Consider the following 20,191-nt stretch of genomic DNA (forward strand, 5'->3'; position numbering starts at 1 on the left):
AAAGAGAGGCTGGGCGCTGAGGCTCGGGCTCAACCTGGATGACTTTGAAGGAAAGGGCTTCGGTTTGGTTTTGCTCGCCTGGTGCAAAGACTGGAGTCTGTGGCTCCAGGAGAGAAAGGCATCGGCTCACGCAAAGGCACTGCTCGCCCGGTTCCTCACTTTTTTGTGACAATTTCCCCCCTGATGTTTGAAGATGTTGTGCTAGGTCATCCAGGGATAGGGCGTTTGTGGCTGGTTACCCATTCATCCCTGATCACCACCATTCTCAGAGGCTGAGCCCAGAGCGGTCACCTTTCTCAGAGGCTGTGCTGCCCTTCGTGGTCCCCATTTTGAAATCAGAGTGACTCGCACGGGGGAGTGGATACAGCGATCTTGTCCTGTGTTCGACCGTCAGCGATGTCCAGTGTGACAGACTCGGGGGAGGGCAGGGCCGCGGGGCGGGCTCCCGGCCCCCTTGGGCTTTCCTTCTCGTCACCACGCCCCTCTCCTGCCTCGCAGCTCCAGAAGCAGCTCTCGGAGCTGGATGAGGACGACCTGTGTTACGAGTTCCGGCGAGAGCGCTTCACCGTCCACCGGACCCACCTGTACTTCCTGCACTACGAGTATGAGCCCGCCGCGGACAACACGGACGTCACCCTGGTCGCGCAGCTCTCCATGGACAGGTAGGGCAGACCGGCCCCCTCCGCACGGCCCCTCACCTGTCACATGGAGAAGGGAGGGATGGCCTTGGGAGCTGAGGCTATTGGGGCCTGGTATGGTAGGTCTTGCGTCCCACCCCCTCTCAGCACGGAAAGCCAAGGGCTCTTGTCTTTCGGTGACCGTGGTGGTTTTGAGGAAGGAGGGAAGGGGAACACGTAGACTGGACCCACAATCACCGCTGGGAAGCAGCTGCTGTTTTGCCTCCTTCTACATGGATCGATCCACTGAGCCTTTAACAGGCAGGACCCATGTGGCTCCTGCTCTTAGTGACCCACAGTCTGATGCCCTGGTTCTCGGCCTTGGCGGGGGGCAGTCTGCATCAACTGGGGAGCTTTTAAGACAAATTCATGTCCAGGCTCCATGCAGGCCAGTGAAGTAGGACTCTGTGGGGTGGAGACCTGGCACTGTTCTAAGTTTGCCACGTGCAGCCAGAGTCAAGAACAGGAGGCTAGTGCGTAAACAGCAATGAACAGCTCCGTGAAGTTGTGGTAAGTGCTTTGAAGGACCCGGGAGAGAGGATAACAGTGTCAGGTGAGGGGCCCTCTGCAGGTGGTATGGTGAGGGGGAGCCTTCCTAAGGGGGGGGGCATTTCTGCAGAGACCTGGAGGGTGAGAAAAGGAGGCAGGAGTAGGAGTTGCTGAGAATGCGTTTTCAAGGCGGATGGAATAGCAGGTGCGAGAGCCCCGTGGTGGGAAGGCCCTTGCACGTTCAACAGCCTCATAGAGAATGAGTGCAGCTGCCGCGAGCAGGCCCCTGGGAGGTAAGGGCCCGAGAGGGAGGCGATAGAACATGGAAACTCACAAAATACTGGGACTTGATTCTAAATGTGTTGAGAAGTGACTTAAGAATTGTGGGCAGAGTTGTGTGATCTAACTTGAGTTTTTTTGAGAACATCTCTCTGGCTGCCAGGAGGTGAGTGGTTGCAAGGCCCCGAGGCCACTCCCTCAGGATCCCACTTTTCTCTACCTGGCTGTCCTGGGGGCCCCCTCCCACCACCGCTCACCAGCTTCCTCTTTGGTTTACTCATGGCCCATAGCGGCTGCCCTTGCCCCAGCTTCCTTCCTGTCATCCCTCTTCAGCTCCCACACTTAGGAAAGCAGGTTGGCTCATTCTGTCCCCGCGCCACCTCAGAGATGCCTGTCCCTCCTGTGGATGCGATTCCATGGGCCCTTCCCAGGAGCCACTGGGTTCATTCCCGAAAGGTGCTGAGAACAGCTCCTGGCACGCTTAAGTGTTCGATAAATGTCAGCTGTTATTAGTCATGAGTGATGGAAGGACACGCAAACCAAGGAAAGAGCCAGCGCTCGGACGTGAAAGGTACCCAGAGTCGTCCGAGGGTTCTGGGGAGTGGGCGGGCCTTGCATCTGAATGCATCTGGGAGGGATTCGTGCTGAGTGGGGCTGAAAGGTCCAGGAGGAAGCTAATTCCTTGCTTTCTGATTCCTACGGCACGTTAGCAATGACTGCTTGCGGCACTAAACGGCTTCTTTGGCTTGTGGTTTCCTGGAGATTCACCAGCCTCCAGGACCCCGTGCACAAGCACAGAGAACTTGCCGACCTTAACAGGCAACAGGCAAAGACAACATGAGACAGAGGGGAACGTGGAAAGCACAGAGATTCTAGCGCCAGCCTTGACCGGCTTGTGTGATCTCAAACACTCACCCAGAGGCCTTCCCTTCAGACCACACGCATCCCCCTGCGTGGACGACCCATGATTCCCCTAATGCGTCATGACAAGTACTGCCATCCTGAGACACCTCAGAGACCCCAGAACCACGCCCTAAGGAGAGACACTGAGCAGGACACAAGCAAAAATTACCACGCGGTGCCACAGCCAATGAGGACGTAGAATTCTCCTTCCCCTCCATCCTGCACATCCGGGTACGATGCAGCAGGCTGGCTGGTGCCCGTTGGATTGATTTTTAGTTTAGGAAGCATTTCGGGTGTGTCTGTAAACCTTCGAGTCAGAAGTAGGCCCTGCGTGACTGCCACAGGGAACTAGGGGCTGCAGGCTCCGGCGCCAGCTCTCTCCAGCAGTCCCTTCAAGAAGAGTGAAGGCCCTATGGCACTGGCAGGTCTGCTCCGGGGACCTCCCTCCCATCCTGGAGGCCGACAGGACTGCTGAGGACAGAGGGATCCCATCCTGACCACCGCATCCTGGCCCAGGAGACACCTTCTCTTTCCTGTCCCTTTGACAACGTTGTTGAAGAACTGATGTTCTCTCTCCTCCTCTGATTTCGGCCTCTGGAGAGAGGCCTCTGGAGGAGAGAGAACATTAGCTGAGCTAACAGGTCCCGTCATTCAGAGCTGTGTGGCTCCGAAGGGCCTGGCCACACTGCATCACGCGGGAGCTTGTTGGAAATAGATTCCGGGGGCCCGGGAATGTCCTGTAAGAAGCCTCCTCCCATGTGGTCCTAAGCGGCTGACAGACGAAAAGCACCAGTTGGAGAGCACGAGGTAATTCTTTAGTAACAGCCAGAGTGAGCTGCTCCTGGGCGGGGCTTCCTCGCGTGGAAAACCCAGACACAGAGTCAAAAACCGAGCCAGTGGGCGAATCCACAGGAGAAGCTGGCCGGCCTCTTCACGCCCACCTGTGCCTCCCACCTCCGCCTCCCTCCAGCAGCTCTTCTGTCCTCAGATTAGAAGTGACCCTGGCCCTTGATTCCCCACATTTCAAAGGACGTGCAGAGTCCTCCCTTTTGCAGAAGATGACACTGGGGTGCAGGTGGGGTCGTGCAAACCCCCAGATTTGCAGAGTGCAGCGGAGGCCGCATGCACCCGTCGGAGATCAGGCCTCGTGGAGAATGTAATGCCTCCAATACCCGGCTCCGGCCAATTTGATTAGCAAGTGTCACAATGTATGAGAAACGGAGGACCTCTTACCCCGTGGATATCTTAATCCTCCAAAGAGCAAGCGGCAGCAAATCCCGCAGAATGAGAGAGGACGCTCGGAAAGCCATGGGCACAGGACAGGGGTGCCTGCTTTCTTTTGTTTAGAAGCATAGAAATGCAAATGCGTGGAATCTATTTCCTGGTAATTGTCCAACTGAAGTGGGCATTCTGACCGGGAGACCGCTGATTAGGTGCCTCTTGCTGGGTAGGGAAAAAAAGCACAATAGGCTTTGCTTTTTCCTAACCAAGGATTTTGTGTAGCAGGCACTTCTACAGCCTTGAAAAAAAAAACAAAAAAACTATCTTTATAGATTTATCTTCGTTTTTGCAGAGCTCTCTCTCTCTCTCTGGGCTCTGTTCTTCCCCAATTCTCCTTGGCTGGTGCCTCTCAGGGAGCCTTGCAAATGGCTGTGGCCCTGGCACAATAAGGGCTCTGAAAAGTGAAGATGGAAGGCATCCCCCCAGGCACACTTTTTTTTAAAAAATATATTTTTACTAGAGGCCCAGTGCATGAAATTTGTGCACTGAGGAGGGGGTCAGGGAGTCCCTCAGCCCGGCCATGCTCTCTTCCACAGTCTGGGGCCCCTCTGGGGAGGTCCGCCTGCTGGGTTAGGGGAGCGGGCCTAAGCTGGCAGTCAGACATCCCTCTCGCAGTCCGGGACCCCTTGCTTTGTTCTGCCCGCCTGCTCGCTGCTCCTTACTGCTCGGCTTGCTGCTTCTTAGCACTGCCGTGGAGGCAGGAGAGGCTCCCACCACCGCCGCTGCACTCTCCAGCGTTGAACGTCTGCTCCCTGGTGGTCAGTGCACATCATAGCGACCGGTTGTTCGGCCGTTCAGTTGATTTGCATATTAGGCTTTTATTATATAGGATTGATTTCAGAGAGGAAGGGAAAGGGAGAGAGAGAAACATGAATGATGAGAGAAAATCATGGATCGCCTGCCTCCTGCACGCCTCCTACTGGAGATCAAGTCCCACAACCTGGGCATGTGCCCTTGACCGGAATCGAACTCAGGACCCTTCAGTCCACAGGCTGATGCTCTATCCACTGAGCCAGGCACACTTTTGTCCCCCACATTCACGTGGTTTTCCATTCACTTCACCCAACACCCGGTATTATTTTCTTCTCACCGTCCCCAAGGCCCTGTCCCAGTACCTGTCTACACATGTCTGCTCCGAGCCCAAGAATCAAAGTTGACTTTGTTATTGGTGGGAGTAGGGTTCTTGGGGGGCCACTGGAATAAGAATTTCAGGAGGCCCCCACGGGAGGATGGGATATTGTAGAAAGCTTTATTTCTGTGGACTTGCACCCCTGAGTTTCCCCTCATCCCGCCGTGGAAGGAGTGTAGCTGTGGTTTCAGCGGGGCTAAGGTCAGAGCCTGTGTCCAGAGCTTCCGCTCCACGTTGGAGCAGTGTTCAGTCCAGCATCAGGCTGGCTTAGTTTGTGTTCCTGCTGCAGCCCATTAGCCCACTGCATGTGGCGTCCCCATGGCCACATGGCTATGGATGGAACACGGCAAATGCAAGGAAACTAGAGCAAAGCCAAAGGAACCAGAGAGCCAAGAGCGAGAAAGCTCCTTTGTGTAGGGGTTTATATGTTCCCTAGTTTTCGCAGGCTTGCATTAGCCCCGCCCCTTCGAGCCAATGATTTCTGTTCTTAGGTTTGACCGACAGGCACCTTTCCTATGTCACCCCAGCTTCACTGGGCCTGCGTCTCTCTCCCCAGGGATCTGTGGGGAATGGGCCGGTGTTCCCTGGGGAGTGTGAAATTGCATCTTCCTGGTGAAGCTGCCCAAATGGCCATGCTATAATGTCTGGCCTCCCTTTGCTCCTTCTCTGTTATTAATAACTAGCTAACTACAGTGGTATCAACTGGATCTCCGGAGCCTCAGTTCCTTCATCCGGAGAATGGGGAGAAGGCGCACAGGGCTGTTGGGAGAATTCTGGAGCGTGTCTGGGGCATGGCAATGAGTCAGATAGTTGCAGTTATTATGACTCTTGCATTTACTGCTTGTTTTAACGCTCCTTGTAACTCACGGCCTAGGTTGGGCTCGATCTTCTGTGGCTGGTCACTGCCTCAGGAGCTCAGCAGAGCTCTTTATCTATTCTGAGAGAGGAGGAGAGGGATAGCAGTTTTGAGCTGGAAGGGGGTCTTTAAATTATTTAATATCATTTCACCACCCCATTGAAAAGAAAAGGTGTATTTTGGGATGTGACTTTCTCAATGTCACTCACTCGATTAGAAGCAGACATTGACCAGAGCCAGCCAGGCAAGTGGTTTTATGCCCATTTGGTAGACAAAGGAGCTGAGGTTTGGTGATTTGGCCCCTGTCACACCGTGGAGGGCTCAGGCTGGTTGACCAAGTGCCCGTGGAGGAGGCAGAGCCCCCCAGCACAGCGGGTGGAGGATGTGTGGATGGGGCAGGTCCCCGTGGCTCACCTTCCTGTCTCTCACAGGCTCCAGATGCTGGAGGCCATCTGCAAGCACTGGGAGGGGCCCATCAGCCTGGCCCTCTACCTGTCGGACGCCGAGGCCCAGCAGTTCCTCCGCTATGCGCAGGGCTCCGAGGTGCTCATGAGCCGGCACAACGTGGCCTACCACATCGTGTACAAGGAGGGCCAGTTCTACCCCGTGAACCTGCTGCGCAACGTGGCCATGAAGCACGTGGGCACGCCCTACATGTTCCTGTCCGACATCGACTTCCTGCCCATGTACGGGCTCTATGAGTACCTCAGGTGAGGGCCCGCGGGGCGCAGGCGCGTCTGCCAGGACCACACCCACCCCTGGGGTGCCCCCAGGTCTCCTTTTTATGGTGAACCGACTGGAAGGAAGCCCAGTTTGCCTCCTGAAACGTTAGGGGCAGAACGTGGTCTCAAAAGCATCTCTTTTGCCCCCCAGTTTAACACTCTTTCTATAGCTCCTATGAAAACCCCATTCCTCACCCGGTTTGGGGGTCAGACAACCTTCATCCAACCATTCTAGAAAGGTCACGGCCTTGTCTGTGAAACGAATCCAAGTGATGCTGGTGGCTAACCCCTAGTGGGGTCCTTCCTGAGAGGCAGGCACTGTTCTGAGTGATTGACACGCAGGGTTTCGTCCCCTCCCCCTTCGGTGCCTGCCGTGGGTTCTATCATTATCTTCATCTTCTCAATGGGAGACTGCGGGAGTGAGACGGAGGCTTTTAGTTCGGGGTTCCGCACCAGGCAATGCAGGGGCCAGGGCTCAGCGAGGAGGGGTTGGGGGGGCGTCTGACTCCGGGCCCTGAGCTTGCTCACCTCCACAGCTGCCTCTCTGCCTCTCCAATGAGCCTTTCCCCCTCGCCCCACACGGGGGGTCAGGCATGGGGGGGGGGGGCTGGAGCAACTGAGCTCATGAAAGGCGTAGATGGCCGTGTGGGGAGCGACATTTATTAGGAATAGCAATCTGAACTGAAGGGACTGTAGAATCCATTCAGCCCTGAAGTCCCCCCATGAGAAAGCTAAACTCACAAGGTGTAGATGGTCAAACATTTGAGTCCTTTATCACTGTCATTTGTCAGCGTGAATTATCTCCACTACCGAGTGAGGGCTTGCCTGGGCCCAGGCACCACGAGAGGTGTTTGCACATATTAATTACCCGCTGGATCCACACCTCAAGTCCAAAAGGCAGGCATGGCGAGATTCCCCCCTCCCCACCCCCCCGCCCCTGTACCACTGGAACGGTGATGCTCGGGGAAGCTAGTCGTCCACACAGCGGCTCTGGGACTTGAACCCGCGTCCGCTGGCCTCCAAGTCTGCAGGCTGCCCTGTGTTGGTACCTATCTGGCGCACTGGGGTCCCCGACTGTCCCAGGTGGAGCCAGAGCTGAGCTCTCTCTTACCCTCCCTTCCTCTGTGTGTGTATGTGAGTGAGTGTCTGTCTGTCTCCCTCTCTCTGTGTCTCTCAGTCTCTCTGCCTTCCTGTCTCTGTCACTCTTAAAAGAGTTGACGCCGGTTGCAGTGAGGCTGGGATGTGGGGGATGCGGGCCCTCCTGCCCTGCTCTCTAGGAGGCAGCGTGTTCTCTGTCCACTCTGAAGCGGGTTTGCTTCCAGAGCTGTCTTGGGGTTCAGAGCTTCAGCCCCTCCCCTTGAGCAGGAGGATCCCCCTTCCAGCCTCTCCATTAAGAATGGCAGCGTGAGCAACCTCGGGGCAGCATGACCCTCCTTCCGGGAGGACGGGCGGCATCTTCCCAAAGAGCATGCGCCCTGGTCCAGACCCCTGTGCACCCCAACTCCTCACTCTGGGCGGGGAGGGGCGGGGCACTGGGAATGGGGCTGTGCTGCTCCAGCTGGGCCTGGAATCGCAGTGTGTGGAGTGAGGGCGCCCCCGTGTGGCCAGCCAGAGCTTCAGCCCTGGTTTCTGTGGATCCTGCCGCTGGGCAGTTTGCAGGAGGACGGCTCTGGGGGGGCAGGCAGGGCTCCCAAAGCACCAGACCAAAGCACCAGACGGTGGGAACCAGGAAGAGAGAGGCTTCGGGACCACAGCCCATCCTCCACCCTTCTGGGGCTCCCCGGGAAGGGGGACCCCAGCTTAAAAGCCTGCGTTCTCTACTCTCCCCATCCAAGCACTGTTTTCGTACTTTGCCTCACGGCATCATGTTTTGAAAGACATCACACGTGAGCTGTGTGTTTGTGTGTTGCCGTCCTGTGTTGTGTTGATCGAAGACATTGCTAAACACTAATTGAGACCGTGCTCAGTGCGAGGTGCCCCGTGTGCCCACTAAGTAACGTTTACCTCACGCGGAGTCGCCTGGCGTTGTCGGTGGCCTTGGCCACCGGGTCACGGTGCGTGTGGTTCAGGGGTTCTGATATATTGCCCAGTGCTCCTAAAACTCCACTCCTGTCTTCAGGGGCCCCCATCTCAGACAGCTGGCGTCTCTCCACTACATTGTGGAGTTATTGTCGGGGGCAGGAGGGATGGGGGCAGGGAAAAGGGGAGGAGAGCAGGGCCAAGGCCTGCATAGTTTTTGAGAGGAGCTGGAAATGTGGGTTTTCATGTTTTAATTTTTAATGTTGACAACTACTTCTTGAAAAAGGCATATTGTTGAGCGAGACCGACCTATCTTCAGGCTGAATGGCACCTCCCACCCCCACTCCAGACTACCAGGGTGTGACCTCTGACCTAGAGAATTCCTTGGCAACAGACTTTTGAGAATCGGGAAGGAATGTGAATTCTATCGGAGGCCCCAAATAAGCACGCAATGTCCTTCTCAGATGAAGATAAACGTATTGACTTGCCATTTGTTTAAGGAAAAAAATTCCCATTAGTGGGATGGATTCATTTCTGATCCAAACACCGAAAGTAGCTGTGCTTCGTGACCGGCCTTGGAGCGTTGGTTTGGGGTGAGGTTGAGGACACTGTTTGCTGAGGAGGTCGTGGACCCCAGCGAGGCCAGGGGAGGCCCCTAGAGACTGACTTCCCCGTGTGGGTATGCAACACAATGCTCTGCCCAAACAGAGTGGAAATATTAATGTTAAAATGATAGTTACAATGTATCGAGCCCTGATCATGTGCCAGCAGCCCTGCCAGCTGCTTCATGTATGCTCTCTCTGTTCTTCACACCTGCTTATGCGGTCGGTGTTATCACAGGTGACCAGACTGAGGCCCCGGAGAGGTGGGCTAGTGTCCAGGAGGCAGGTGGCCTGCCCTCTGTGACAGCTGCCCACGATGGGAGGGGCCAGGTCACTCTGAAACCCCAGGATATAGGGCAGGCTGATATGCAACCCTCTCATTGGACCCCCAAACACTTACATCACCCTTTTGGGGGGGGCCTACTTGGGTACTAAAAAAAGTTCAGCATCATAGCTTCCTAAGCTGTTGCTTGGCAACCAGCTAATAGTACAACAAAACAAACAGATCCATTGGAAAATAATGAAGGCAGTCAGATGCAGGGACATAGCCACAGAGTTTCACTAAAATCTCTCTCCTGCCCCTTCACCTTTTCTTCTGGAGAAAGACGTGCCGCTATTAGTCTTGGTTTCAGAAATGTTGCTTGGAATCCGGCGGGGCCGCGGCAGACCTGCCTTTGAGTTCAGGTTCGGGCACACGTATCCAGTGTGTGACTTGAGGCGGCTTCGTCTCCCCAACCCTCTGTTTATTCGATTAACAAGGGGCGAGGAATAGCCTCTGTGGGGGTGGAGCAGGTGCTCACCAGGGGTGAGTTTTCTGTCCCTGGGCCTCTCACAGCACTCGGCATTGAACCCAGGCCCCCAACCGGCCACCTCGAGTGCAGCCGGGGTCGCCCCATATACCCACCTCCATTTCTTTCTTACAAAACGAGAAACTATACGCTCCTGTTCGTTGATTCAGGAAAATATTTAGTAAGCCCTGACGGTGTGCCCGTGACAGTGCTGAGTCACTCGGACCTGCATTTAATGCTGCGTACTGCTTACTCAGCACCTGCTTGACCTTTGCCGGGGTCCCTAACCTCTCTCGCTGTCTTCCTCTGTGAAACGGGGATCATCTCACTCCCTCCTGGAGATCCTGGGGAGAGGAAATGTAGTAGCATGTGGACAGCACCTACCACAGGCCTGGGCATTCTCTATTCCAGGAATATGTTGCGTGTGTGTGTGCGTGGCCGGCTCTATTCTAGGCTCTGGGGGTTCCTGCACTCAGGGCTCACGTTCTAGGGGGCGTTCCAGCTGGAAGCGCTGGGCTGCTATTCTCGCCATCAGTACAGACACAGATAAAGGATCCAGGGGCTCAGACTCCCAGCAGGTGACCAACCCAGCCTCATGGGCCGTGGGCAGGGAAGGCCTCGAGGACAGGTGGTGGGGTTCCGGCTTGAAGCACCGACAGGCGTAAAGGCATGACGTGTCCAGGCATGTTTGAGGAATGACCCCGAATAGCAAAGGGATCGCAGGTGGGAAGCCCACGGCTGCCCCCCGCGGGGCACAGGCAGGTTTCTCGCCTCCTGCCCTCACCATGCAGAATCCTCATCCCTGTTCAGGGCCTGACGCTTAACCGCCTCTGCTGTGCTTCACAGACATTGCCCTGACTTTCCAGGGGACAGAGGCTGGGCAGAGTCTCTGTTCTGACCTGTACGGGAGCGACAGATGTCCGTGTTCCTCTGTTCCCCAGGATGACGCCTCAGCGCCCTCCCCGTCCCGTGTCCCCGGCTCGGCTTGGTGCTCAGTGAATCCTTGTTGAATGAGCACAGGAATCTGAGCAGGGCTGGCAGGAGTAGCACCGAGCATGGCCAGCTGGCTGCCTGCCATTGCAGGTGGCATTTCCTTAGGTTAGTTCAGCGTTTTAATCCTACTGTACGTAACTCCTAATGTTTATTGAGCACTTACTGTGTGCCAGGCACTGTTGTGAGCACTGTCACAGTATGTGGCCATGGAGCCTCATAATTCACTTTGCAGAGGAGGAGGTTTAGCTTAAGGCCCCTGCCCACAGGCACAGCATCGCTAAGTGGACGCCTCGCTTACCCGGGTTTATCCAGAGGGTCCCATGCTTGCCCCGCTAACCACCGAGCTGCCTGGTGGGCCCGTCTCCGTCCTCCCCAGGACGGCCATGTCGTCATCACAGATGGTCTTTACCGCGTGTGTTCTATGCATTAGAGACTGCCTCAGCCCCTCCGTGAGACAATCCACTTAATCCTCACAAACACTGTTCCCGACCCCGAGGAGAGAACCGTGGCATGGAGGGGTCACCTGTCCAGGGGAGTGTCCAGGAGGACCTGACTCTGGGCCGTCTGCCCCCCCCCCCCCCCCCCCCCCCGTCTGGGGACTCTCTCCACTGCCTTCCTCACTGAGGAGCTCTGGCTGCCCGGGACCCGAGGCCACACAACACAGAGCGCCCACAAAGAGGCGGCTCCCCGAAGCTCTGCCTCAGCCGCTGGCCGTGAACACGGAGCAGTGGGGTCAGGAAATAGGGGCGATGTTGGTCATACAGAAGGCAGTGGGGAGAGTCCCCAGCACAGAGCGTGGCACCGTGCACTATGGCTCTTTTCTCCTGTAACGACCCCAGAGCTCCTGCCCACCACCTCTCCTTCCCGCCCGCCCTGACGGGCAGGCTCTGCCTGGAGGTGTTCACGCCATCGAGGCAGGAGCAGGACCCCGCTGGGCTCTGCCCCTCTCCGACCTCACCCGTTCTGCGTGTGTTTCCGGTGGGCAGCCTTGTCCCCCTCATTCGCAAGGCCTGGCTGATGTCCCCACACACCCTGGGCCTGTCCGCCAGGGCGCCTTCCTTGGCAGCTGGAATGGAATCCGAGCAAACCCTGTTCCCTGGCCTCCGTTCAGGGATGTGTCTGAGAAAGGACTCGGCTGGGCGGGCGCCTCGCTCCGCCGCCACCTTCCTCTCTGCCCGAGGAGGTGCTGAGTCCTCAGCGGCCTTGATCAGGTGACCTCCCCCGGCTCTGGGTGAAAGCCCGCTTACATCTATACTGCGGAGGCGAGGCAGCTTAGGGGGGTGGGGGACAGCTGGGGGAATGGGGCTCCTCACAGACTCCCTAAGTATCACACACACGCATGTGCACACATGCATGCACATGCATACAGGTACACACATGCATACATATAGGCACATTTTCTTGCAGCCGGCCCACCAATAAGCTGAGCTGGGAAAGGGGCGGGGGCTCACTTGTTGATGAGTTATTCTAAGCCAGGCACTGTGTCAGGCTCAAGGGATTGTCATTTCATCCTACAGCAGCCCTGATTGATAGGAGATAAGCATGATCATATCATATCCCCTTCACAGACCAGGGACCCATCTTCACAGACCAGGAGAAGTTGAGCCTGATGCCCAAGATCATCACAGTGTGACGGGCATCATTTGAACCTGTGCTGGCTGGCTCCCAATCACTTGTATTTGCCCTGCTGTCCTTTATCCCAGCAGGTTCTGAATTACTTCAGCAGATGCCGAAGGTTTCTTTTAAGAGTATTCAGTCCAAAATTGTTATAGTGAGTTTGCGACTACTTGGACAAGAAGCAGAATAGTGTATCAATCCGGATTCTTCAGAGAAACAGACCAATAGGATGGATGGATGGATGGAGAGAGAGAGAGAGAGAGAGAGAGAGAGAGAGAGAGAGAGAGAGAGAATTTTAAGGAATTCGGAGGATGGGCAGGTCTGAAATCCATAGGACAGGCTGGAAACTCAGGCAGGATTCTTATGTTACCTTCTTGAGACAAAATGGGAAACTCAGTTTTTGCTCTTAAGGCCTGCAACTGATTGAATGAGGCCCACCCACATCATTAAGGGTAAGGGCCATTCCTTAAAGTCAACTAATTGTAAACGTTAATTCCATCCACAACATACCTCACAGCAATGTCTGGACGAATGTTTGGCCAAACAGCTGGGCGCCAGAGCCTCGCCCAGTTAACACATACAGTTAACCACGGTAGGCATCAACCACTGTGTGGTCAGAGATTACAAGCAGCCAACCATGCCGGCCTGGAGACCAGGGTCAGGGGTCTGAGCGGGAAGGCAGAATAGAGTACCACGGTCATGGCCCAAAGAGATCCTGAGAGATAGAGCCGGCGGCCGATGGCAGCACTGCAGTACAGCAGTGACTACAATCTGCCGTGCGCTAGGCAGTACATACGTGATGCTGACCTTGTTCAGTCCCCACAGCAGCGCCAGGAGGGGGATGGGATTGCCCCGTTTTCGGAAAAAGGAACCTGAGGTAGTGAGAAGCTAAATCACTTGCCCATAAAGCGACAGAGCCAGGATTCAGGTTCTGTCTGTTTATCACAAACCTCATGCTCTGTGGCCCTCTCTTTAGAACTTTCCCCCTTTCCAAGTGACAGCCACAGAGCTGGGAAATGACAGGCACAGCCAGGAGAGAGAGGAGGGGTCTCGAAGGAGCAGAGCAGGCCAGGCTTGGCCAGGAGTGAGTGAGAGGATGGAGACTGCCCACCCTCCAGCATGTGGGTTCCAGTAGTCCTGTGTGCAGGCTGCATGGGGTGGGTCGCTCTAGATCAGTGGTCGGCAAACCACGGCTCATGAGCCACATGCGGCTCTTTGGCCCCTTGAGTGTGGCTCTTCCACAAAATACACGGCCTGGGCGAGTCTATTTTGAAGAAGTGGCGTTAGAAGAAGTTTAAGTCTAAAAACTTTGGCTCTCAAAAGAAATGTCAATCATTGTGCTGTTGATATTTGGCTCTGTTGACTAATGAGTTTGCCGACCACTGCTCTAGATTAAAGGCTCAGGGTCTGGAGGATTCGAGGGATTGAGGGGTCACAGAGATGGGACTCAGATGCCCACATTGGTCATTCTGTCATCAGCTTATGTCCAGCTGCTCCTGCGTGGCCAGCCCAGTGGGCCCAGCTGCTGGGCTGGAGCCCTGTGCAGCCTTGGCGACCTGCCTACTCTACTTGGCTCTGGCAGGCCATGCACCGTGAAGTGGGAGAGGGTCCCCAGCCCTGCCCTCCATTCACTCGCCAGGGAGACTCCGCTTTCCGGCTCAGAGACCGCAGTTCTAGTCTGGACTCCAGAGAGGATCGGGCAAGCTGCCTGGCCTCCCTGGGCCTCGGTGTCTCCAAATGTAAACCCCGAGGCTGACGGGGGCTTTCTCTCCTGCCCCTCCCTGAGCCGACCATCTCCCGCCCTCACGCGGGGACGGCCATCGCTGGGCATCACAGGGCCCCTGACGCCCCCGCCCTCTCTTTGCAGGAAGTCTGTCATCCAGCTGGACCTCGCCAATACCAAGAAAGCGATGATCGTGCCCGCGTTCGAGACGCTGCGCTACCGGCTCTCCTTCCCCAAGTCCAAGGCGGAGCTGCTGTCGATGCTGGACATGGGGACTCTCTTCACCTTCAGGTGAGTGGCCCCCCACGGCTGGCCCCTGGAGGTGCCCAGAGCTCTTCTCGATTCCGGAAACCCACACGCCAAAGCTGCTGGTCCAGAAGTCTGTGGCTGACCTTGGACCATGTTAAGGCCAAAGAAAGCACCACTGGCCCCCGACTGGGGCCTTGGAATATGCTTTGTCTTCCCCATGCCCCATGCACAGTGGGTGATGGGCAGTATGTGTCCAGATGGAGGGGAGGGAAGGCTGTAGGGAGTTCAGCTTATTCTTGCTGACTCAGTTTACCCTCCTGGCCTCGAATTCGCTCTTTTGTTTGTGTGTTCATGCATTCACCTGGTAAGTGGGTCTTACCTGTCAGCACCATGGGCGCTGCGCTGCCTCCCTTACCCTTTTTTGGCGAGTGCGTAAGAAATACTAACTTACACCATTGCTGGTATGTGCAATGTCTATTGCTGTGTAACAAATTATCACACATTTAAAAGCTTGAAACAATAGAAACGTATTGTGGCACTGTCTCTGAGAGTAAGAAGTCCAGACACAGAAAAGCTGAATGCTATGCTCAGGTGCCACCTGGCTCAGGTGTGGGCGAGGCTGCACGTGGCCTCCTCCTCCAGGCTCCCTGGTTGTCGGCAGAATTCTTCTTTTTTATTTTTTTAATATATTTTATTGATTTTTTACAGAGAAGAAGGGAGAGGGATAGAGAGTTAGAAACATTGATCAACTGCCTCCTGCACACCTCCTACTGGGGATGTGCCCGCAACCAAGGTACATGCCCTTGACCGGCATCGAACCTGGGACCTTTCAGTCTGCAGGCCGACGCTCTATCCACTGAGCCAAACCAGTTAGGGCTCGGCGGAATTCTTTATCTTGAGATTGTAGGACTGAGGTCCCCATTTCCCGGCTGGTTCTCTGCCACGTGGCCCCCAGAGGCAGCTGACACATGGTTCTTTGCTTTCTCTGGAGCCAGATCTAAAGGCTCACAGGATTCAGGCTGGCTCACCCCAGGAACCTCCCTTTCAATTAATTCAGGGTTAACTGATTAGTAACCTTAATCACACCTACAAAGATCCCTCTTGCCACACGATGTAACACAATCACAGGAGCGATATATTCACAGGATCTACCTTGAGGGGGAGAACATTTTAGAACAGTAGTGTCGCGAGGGTCACCTTAGCCCTCAGCCTTCCACAGTGGAATAACTTGGGTCGAGGCTAACCCTCAGTTCGTTGCTTATAAATGCTACAGAGCCCCTCAGGAGTTCATCTACCCTTCCACAGGGAGGGTCTCCTTGCAAGTAAAGGATGCGGATTCATTTCCTGGGACTGTCTTAACAAAATACTACACACTGGGCGGCTCAAAACAATGGAAATTTACTCTTCGATCTGGAAGCCAGATGTGCCCGATCCAGGTGTGGGCAGGTTCCTGCTCCCACGGAAGGCTCCGGAGGAGAGTCCTTCCCTGCCTCTTTCTGGTTCAGGTGGCTGCTGGCCATCCTTGCTGTTCTTTGACATGTGGGTACCTCACTTCAGTCCTGCCTGGTCTTCCTGTGGCTGCCTTCCCTGTGGATCCCTGTAGTCAGTTCACCTTTTCTTATAAGGGACACCACCCTGGCCCAGGGTGACCTCATCTGAGTGTGGTCACATCTGCAGAGACCCTGTTTCCAAAGAGGCCGCCTCCACAGGTCCTGGGGTGGGCACTGAGCCTGTCTTCTGGGGCAGACACAGTTCAGGCCCCAACAAGGACTGTCTCAGCATCCATCTCTTCTTCCTCTCAGCCAGCAGCCCTGGGAGAGCTCAGCTTCCTTCCTCCCACTCAGCGGCTTTTCTCCCTGTGTCCCAGGTACCATGTCTGGACAAAAGGCCACGCGCCCACGAACTTCGCCAAGTGGCGGACCGCCACCACGCCTTACCGGGTCGAGTGGGAGGCCGATTTCGAGCCGTACGTGGTCGTGAGACGGGACTGCCCCGAGTACGACCGGAGGTTTGTGGGCTTTGGCTGGAACAAGGTGGCTCACATCATGGAACTGGACGCACAGGTGAGGGGAGAGGAATGGCGTGGACCAGAGGCGGGGGGCAGGGGCGGGGGGCCTTGGTCTTTGAGCTGAGAGACCTTGGAGATAAGAGAGTGGAGACCTGAGAGGGAAGGAAATGTGCTCAGGGACCTGGAGTGAGAATGTGGCAGTGCTAATCCTCGGGCTGTCAATTTCCAAATCATTCCTCTCTGCCCTTGCATGAGAGTTGGGTTCCAGGCCAAGACGCAGACAGATGTGGGTGTCTCGTGACAAGCCATCTCACCCCCTCCTCCTCACTCAATCCGGTGATATAGGCAAGCAAACAATGACCTTTTCCATTCAGCCTGTGAGTCATATAAATGCCACACAGCATGCAGCTAAGATCCAGCTGATTATTCCGCCCCATAACCAAGAGTGATATTTTTAGGCTGTAGTCACCCATGAAACCCTTCCATTCATTCTGCCAATACTTACCGAGCATCTACTTCAGCAGCAGTCGCCTGCAGGGTTCTAATAGGTTAAACCAAACCAGGGTCTGCCGATTTTTCTGTCAAGGAACAGATAGTCAATTTGGGAGGGGGTGGTTCCTGGGGTCTCAACTCTGCTCCTGTCATTCAGTCATAGACAATATCTGAGCAAATATGTATGGCCATGTTCAATAAATCTTTATTTATAAAAACACCACACAGTGAAGCCCTGGCCAGTGTGGCTCAGTTGGCTGAGCGTCATCCCGTTCACCAAAAGGTCACTGGTTTGAGTCCCAGTCAGGACACATACCCAGGTTGCCAGTTGGATCCCCGGTTGGGCGTGTACAGGAGGCAGCCGATCGATGGTTCTTTGTCACATAGATGTTTCTCTCCCTCTCCCTCTCCCTTTCCCTCTCTCTAAAATCAATAAAAACATTTAAAAAAAAAAAAAAAAAGAAACACAATGTAGTGGGCCAGACACACTTCAGTCGGTCAACCCTCTGTTAAGCAAACAAAAGCAAAACTAATCTGGGTAAGTCCGGAGGATTCCTGGGTCCCTCCACCCCACCCTTTTTCTCTCCGTATGCTGTTCTCCAAGGCGCCTCCTCATGGAGCACAGTGGAAATGTTTCTCAACAAGAGCACCCCAAATTCAGGGGAAAGGATGGATGCTGGGTGCCGGCTGCCCCGGAGTCACTCCGAGAGCTCTCCAGCAGGTCCAGTGTGTTTGAGAGCAGTCCCAGGCGTTTTCCATCAACATCTGGGTCTAAGAGCCACTGGTATAGACAGAAGGCTGTAGAACAGTGTCCGTATTTAACAACGGAAAGCATGACCTGTAGTCTCCACACGTCCCGTCATCCTTGGAAGGGGCCCAGCGCTGCTCCCAGACAGAAGTGTGTAGTCTGCCTGGGCTTCTGCCTGGAGGAGAAGAAATGTGGCATTCACGCAGCAGCGTGGTGGGGGAGCTGGCTCAAATAAAGCCTATTTTCCAGCACTGAAATCTGGGCTACGTTTGTTTTAGGCGATTTAGACAGAACCCTTGAAAAGTCTTCGCTTATTTTCCTCTCTTTGCCAATAGCACACACCAAACATGATTTTGCCCTTTCCAGTGATTTCAGGAAATAACGGGTACACACCTGACAGGTAATCCAGCCACACCTGAATGGACAGGTGGATTGGTAGGTCTCTGTCTCCACATGAAATGTCTCAGGCAACTAAGCCTTTTCTTTTCCCTCCTTTGTTTTTTTATTTTTTTAATACATTTTTTATTGATTTCAGAGAGGAAAGGGGAGGGAGAGAAATGTCAATGATGAGAGAATTGTTGATCGGCTGTCTCCTGCACACCCCCTACTGGGGATCGAGCCTGCAACGAAAGCATGTGCCCTTGACCAGAATCGAACCAAGGACCCTCTATCCATTGAGCCAAACCAGCTAGAGCTCTTTTCCCTCCTTTCTCACCATCAGCTGTCATTTCTTGCTGCCATCAGAATTCCTCCATCTGGATTTCCCCTTTCCGAGTTTATTCTGCCTTGGATGACCAACATTTATTAGACATTATGCCCCAAACCAGCGTACATAGATGCTGAGTGAAGGTGTGCCAGATTCTCCTTTGAGTGACATGTCCTAAATTTTTGTCACCTGTTTTGCTATTCAGAGACATTTTTGTTTTTTGGCCTGAGTTTCTATCTGTATCCTGTCACATAGAGGACACCATATGGTGGTGAGACTTGTAATAAGATGTGTAGGCGAGAGTTTTATTCTTGATGAAGTTCCGTCCATCAAGACGGAACTTTTTCTTTGTCCCTTCTCTGTCCCCTCCTTTGTGCTGATCTGTTGAGGCTATCGGGTCAGATCACATCGAGTCCTGTGAGAAATCACCTAAACAGACCTCATTTCATTGAGCAGGATAATCTCTCTTTCCAGAGCAACTGCACGGGCACGTGCTTACATTTATCAAGCACCTTTTATGGGCCATGAACTCTGCCCAGCACTATGCCAACATTATTCCTCATCTTCCAAGGTCGGCGTTATCACTTTCATTTTATAGATGAGAAAACTAAGGCTCAGAGAAGCCAACCACTTTGTCCAACGCCACGGGAACACCACGGTGGTGCTGTCCATGGTGCTGCCCTCCTTGTTCATGTCCTTCCTCGCTTCATTCATTCCCTTAGTCATTCAGTCACCCAGGTGGATTCATCGCACGTTACCCAGGGTTCTTGCAAGTGCTCAAGCTGCTCTTGTCTCCTTCCAGGAATACGAATTCACCGTGCTTCCCAACGCCTACATGATCCACATGCCTCATGCCCCCAGCTTCGACATCACCAAGTTCCGGTCCAACAAGCAATACCGCGTCTGTCTCAAAACCCTGAAGGAAGAGTTTCAGCAGGACATGTCCCGCCGCTATGGCTTTGCCGCCCTCAAATATCTCACGGCCGAGAACAACAGCTAGCACCACGAAGCCACCGCCAGGGAGAGACAGACATTCTGCAGCGGGGGAGAGCCACTTGCTGTTTGGGGCCCAGCCTTGAAACTCAAAATGAAGCAATGCTTTTTTTTTTTTTTGGTTTGTTTTTATTTGTCTCTTTGGCCCAACAAGGCTGCCTACACCACAGAGATCTGGGACAAGGATCCGTCCAGGCCCACTCTGCCCCACAACCCAGCATTCCCAGAATGTGGAACACTAGTTCGTCCCCAGGGTCTCTCCCAGAATGGGACACGGAGGGGTGAGAGGGAGCCATGGGGTTATCCTACCACAAAGCCACACACACAACCAAGCAGGTCGGTGGAATGTTCTCGTTGCTGTTTAAGAAAAGGAAGTGAGGGTGCTGGGCGTCAGCCATCCCAGGAAATAAAGGCAAAAGTGTCTTTTCGTTCGTCAAACTTTCGTCCTTGTCCTGCCAGCTAGCTGAGTACCCAAGATGAGGGCAAGCCAATGATTGCAACCAACCATCTAAAAAATAAATAAATAAATAACCCGATGGGGACATTGTGCATGGCGGGACCTGGAGGTGGGGTTGTTGGTTCTTTGTCCTCAATGTCATTCTTATTTTGATTTGTTTTTGTTGTGGGGGGGAGGGTGTTCGTTTGTTTGTTTTGGTATGGGAATCCAAAATAGAAAATCTGACCTTTTAAGGCTCTGACAGAAAAGTCAGCTGCCTCAACCCATACCCTCAATCCACCGTGGCCCAGCAGGGAGGAGGCGAATTCAGCCAGTAGTTGAACATGGGCCACCTTCTCCAGGGTCATCACCGAGGCCCCCGTGACCTTGAACTCCCCCCTCTTCAGAGTCCCGGGGCTAAGATGGACATAGGAAAACCAACTGTTTTACAACCGGTCACATTTTCTATTGGCAACGACTG

General features: G+C 54.4%; 1 protein-coding gene across 3 annotated transcripts in view; it reads left to right on the forward strand.

The window, feature by feature from the left end:
* LARGE1 (LARGE xylosyl- and glucuronyltransferase 1) overlaps window positions 1-19,391 on the forward strand; it is a 429,267-nt gene extending 409,876 nt beyond the window's left edge. For 2 of the 3 annotated variants that reach the window (XM_079775304.1, XM_079775305.1), the window contains 5 exons: window positions 499-662; window positions 6,046-6,324; window positions 14,223-14,369; window positions 16,195-16,390; window positions 19,084-19,391. In XM_079775304.1, the coding sequence (XP_079631430.1) occupies window positions 499-662; window positions 6,046-6,324; window positions 14,223-14,369; window positions 16,195-16,390; window positions 19,084-19,281 (984 nt within the window). In that variant the 3' untranslated portion in view covers window positions 19,282-19,391. The remainder of the gene's footprint in view (window positions 1-498; window positions 663-6,045; window positions 6,325-14,222; window positions 14,370-16,194; window positions 16,391-19,083) is intronic. The other variant, XM_079775306.1, reaches the window with a different exon arrangement.
* Window positions 19,392-20,191: the final 800 nt, after the last annotated feature.

Source organism: Cnephaeus nilssonii (assembly GCF_951640355.1).
Source record: "Cnephaeus nilssonii genome assembly, chromosome: 6".
Taxonomy (NCBI): Eukaryota; Metazoa; Chordata; class Mammalia; order Chiroptera; family Vespertilionidae; genus Cnephaeus; species Cnephaeus nilssonii.